Genomic DNA, 4,319 nt, shown 5'->3' on the forward strand with positions numbered 1-4,319 from the left:
AAGGTATAGGGGACATAGGCGATCATCAATCGCATAGCGAGCAATTACTGGACTCGGTCGATTCCCCGGCGGCGGTGTCTACGCATGGCCGGGGCGGTGGGGGCGGCTCGAATGGGAACTGTGGCGGCGGAGGCGGAGGCGCAGCAGCAGCAGCAGGAGGGGCAGGAGGGGCAGGAGGAGGAAGTGGTAGTGGTAGGGGCAGCGTGGTCGGTGGGGGTAGGCATCACAACCACCACCACCATCATCATCACCATCACGGCCACCACCACCATCACCACCATCATCAACAGCAGCAGCATCAGCACGAGGTCGTGCACGAAACGGGGGGTGGTAGGAGCGGCGGCGGCGGCGGCGGCGGTAACGGGGGTGGTGGTGGCGGCAGCGGCGGTGGTGGTGGTAACGGAGGAGGTAGCGTCGAGGGTATGTCTTCGTCGGCCTCTCAAAGGCCCCGACATCGCGTGCGCGAGCCTACCGCTGGAACTGCTCGCGGCTGGCGCGCTCGGCGTCAAGGAGGAGCGAGACCTCGCCGCCGCGGAGGATCTGTCGTCGTCCCCGGCATCCGCCGAGCGTCGGCGGTGGTGGTGGCGGTGATAGTGGTGGCGGCGGCGGCGGCGGCGGTGCCGGCGGCGGCGGCAGCGGCAGCAGCAGCAGCGGGATCGGAGGCAACGGTGACGGTGGCGGAGGCGGCGGCGGCGGACGTGCCGTCGGAGACGGCAACGGCAACGGCAACGGCAGCGGTGGTAACGGCGGCGGCAGTGGCGGCGGCGGCGGCGGCGGCGGCAGCGGCGGCGGAGGCGGCGGCGGCGGCGGCGGCGGTAGTGGCAGTGGTGGTAGTAGTAGTAGTGGCGGCGGTGGCAGGCAGAGCGCGCGGGAGTCCCTGTCGGTGATCGTGCCGCCTCAGGACGTGGACGTGGACTCGCGCGACGCCGACGACTCGGAGCTCCTCAGTCCGGGCAAGCTAACGCCTACGTCGGGGATCAGCGTGTCGGTCGCGAGCATGATCGACGCGACGGACTTCAGGGCGATGCAGCCGGAGCCGACGTATCAGACACTGACCTCGGTGGCCGAGAGGATGTCGCCGCCCGGCTTCAGCCCGGGCTCGTCGTACGCCACGCTGACGCCGCTGCAGCCGTTACCGCCGATCTCGACGATGAGCGACAAGTTCGTTTACGGCGGTCACGCGGCCGGCGGCGTCACCGGTAGTTTCGCCGTCATGCAGAACAACGGCCTGGGTAACATCGGCCTCGGTATGGGCGGCTCGCCGTACGCGTACGATAAGCTACCTACGATGAGCATGTCACCGCCGCACAATTATCCATCGCCGGGCGCGGGACTGCAACCGAGTCCGCTCTCGCCGCAGAGCGCGTACAGCCAGAGCGGCCTCAACTCGCCGCACAAGTCGTCCGCGAGTCCGCATTACGACCCGGCTTTCCTGCCGCGATTACAACAGAGCCCGGCGGCGCTTAGCCCGTCCTCGCCGCCGGCCGTCTCGGCCACGGCGAGTTTCGCGCCATCGCATCATTCCCCGCCCGGCACGCACTCGGTGCCGAGCGCGGCATCGCCGCCACCGACCATGCAAACGCAACTGCAACAGCAGCAGCAGCAGCAGCAACAGCAGCAGCAGCAGCAACAACAACAGCAGCAGCAGCAACAGCAGCAGCAGCAGCAGCAGTCGATGCCTCAGCAGCAGACGATATCGCACACGCAGCACGTGCAACACACGTCGGTGGTGATGAAGACGGTGTCGGCGGCGGGCAACGGCGGCGCCGGCGAGGTCGAAGAGATCAACACGAAGGAGCTCGCGCAGCGTATCAGCGCCGAGCTCAAGAGGTACAGCATACCGCAGGCGATCTTCGCGCAGCGGGTGCTGTGCCGCAGCCAGGGCACCCTCAGCGACCTGCTGCGCAACCCGAAGCCGTGGTCCAAGCTCAAGAGCGGCCGCGAGACCTTCCGGCGGATGTGGAAGTGGTTGCAGGAGCCCGAGTTTCAGAGAATGTCGGCCTTGCGGCTAGCAGGTTAGTCGTCCACGCGTCAGAGAGAGACCCCCCCCCCTCCGCTCCCTCATTCAACCACGTATACAAAACTCCCACCCCCCACAGACCACTCGAATCGAAACACTCAGCCGCGTTCAAAGTCCCACCTCTCTATCGCATACTTGGTGTACTTGTATATTTCTGTAAGAAAAGCGACGAGCAAAGTATATAACACTCGGGTCCTGATCGACGTTCTCGTCATCGTCGTCATCGTTGTCGTTGTCGTCGTCATCGTCGTCGTCGTCATCGTCGTGTGAGTCCTTCGCACACCTAGTACATACCGAACACCTGTGAACGAACACACGTTTGTCTCTCACGCTTCGTATGTACACGTGTACTCGCTGCTCGTCTGCGTTCTCGTCCTGCACGTCCTCGACGTCGATCCGCGATCGATGATCGCGAAGATCCCGCGGACGACGACGCCCCGTGCCGAGTCGTTCACCGGCACTTCGCGCGGCTACTTCGAATCATCCCTGCGTCCCCTCTGGGCGATCCCTCGGGCTCCCCCGGTAAACCGGAGTACTCGCCACGTTTCACGCCTCGGCGGCGAACTTGAAGTTATTAATGTCCAAAAGACGACAAGTTGAGAGTGAGAAATGCGACGTTGAATCTTTACTTTCAATTTCTTGTTTGGCTCAACAAGATTGAAATAATGAGACGTGCGGTACAAGAGAGAGAATACGCTCTTAACCGTTCGCTTCGTTTAGTGACCTCGTCGAAGAGTCGCGACATTGCGCGGAATGAAAAATGTAGTTGCCGTAGCTAAAAACTGCATGTGACAACTAAATTTCAGTTGTAAAATATGGACAGCTAATATTTAGTTGTGATAGCTAAATATTTTGCTACTGTGCCTGTTGTATTAGATGCGATAGCAAACCGTTTGCTGTGGTTTAGAAATTTCTAGTTGTGACAGCAAAATATTTCAAGCAAACCATGATTAGCTATGGTGGCGAAATTTTCCTTTTCAGTGATGTGATAAAACTGAACGAAGGGACGGACAGGTTTGGAGCGAAATTGAGGTTTTTTTTAGGACGAATTCAACGCATTCGGAACAATCGTAGGGACCCACATGTGTATTACTCACCGCACGAGCATCCAAGCGATTTAAAGATATCTTGGAACAATTCTGTAAATTGCACCTGCTCGATAGACCGCGCTGTAAGTCCTCCTCGGCGACACCCTTCGATTCAAAATAAACCGTACCCTTTCCCGCGTTCGCCCCTCTGGAGCGAGCTTGGAAAAAAAGAGCGTTTCTTCTCGAGCCGCTCGATACATGAAGAAGATCCGAAATCGCATTATTCGAAAATCTATCTGACGAGCAAAATTGAAATCGGTCGGGTTGCGAGAGGATTTGCTAGTTTTACTAATTAATGAACATTAATTCGCGTTCTGATCTCCGATAGGAAGTCCGCGGGTACAGGAGACTTTCATTTTTTATTAACACAACGGAAATCAATTCCACATGTCCGGAAATTGGCTGCTCGGAATTACTTAGCGTTTGCATATGTCCCAGCGGCTCCGAATCGCGTCTTTGTGCGCTCCTTTTAGTCCCCCGATAAATAAAATATTCGCCGGCCGGTCAAATTTAGCGACTCCACACTCGCGATCTGCGCGAAGCAGAATGGAATGTGGAATAGCTAAATATTGCGAGCTGCTAGATTGGACGCCAATGGGTAAAACAGTCGGGTGCGCGAATTAATAAAAACATACGGGAAACAACAATAAAAGTAACAACGTGGGATCGGTCGCTCAAAAGTGTCGGGAGACGCTCCACTTCTCGAATCCATTTCCCGCTCGTGGGAAATGACGGTGCCCCCCTCCGGTCGATTTACGCGGACCCCGAGAATAATGACGCGAAGGATCCTCGCGGAGATGATCGCGGGGGGATAACGTTACTCGGGGATACGCGCGCGAAAGATCCGCGCGCGCGCTTCGCACGCGCGCGCGGAGAGCGGAAGCGCACACGTGGCACCCACGTGGGAGAGGCGTTCCCTTCCATATCATTCAGAGATAGACGCGCGGAATAACACTTTTCGAATTCAACATCCTTCGTCCCCGGCGCGGTGCGCGGTGCGCGACGCTCGGCGTCGCGGCGCTCGCCGCGCCGCGCGTGCAAGTATTGATCGCGCGCGGCGGTCACGCGGCCACCACCGCCGACGCCGACGCCGACGCCGACGCCGACGCCGCCGCCGACGACGACGGCGGCGACGACGACGACGGCGGTGGCGGCGGTGGCGGTGGCGACGATGACGACGGGCGTCGCGGCGCAGCCGCGCGACCTCGGCC

General features: G+C 59.8%; 1 protein-coding gene across 1 annotated transcript in view; it reads left to right on the forward strand.

Moving 5' to 3' along the window:
* Positions 1–856: 856 nt before the first annotated feature.
* LOC105567482 (homeobox protein onecut) overlaps positions 857–4,319 on the forward strand; it is an 88,535-nt gene continuing 85,072 nt past the window's right edge. The window contains exon 1 of the mRNA XM_012022385.1: positions 857–2,015. Within this exon, the coding sequence (XP_011877775.1) occupies positions 998–2,015 (1,018 nt within the window). The 5' untranslated portion in view covers positions 857–997. The remainder of the gene's footprint in view (positions 2,016–4,319) is intronic.

Source organism: Vollenhovia emeryi, unplaced genomic scaffold (assembly GCF_000949405.1).
Source record: "Vollenhovia emeryi isolate VEMERY1.0 unplaced genomic scaffold, V.emery_V1.0 DF939137.1, whole genome shotgun sequence".
Lineage (NCBI taxonomy): Eukaryota > Metazoa > Arthropoda > Insecta > Hymenoptera > Formicidae > Vollenhovia > Vollenhovia emeryi.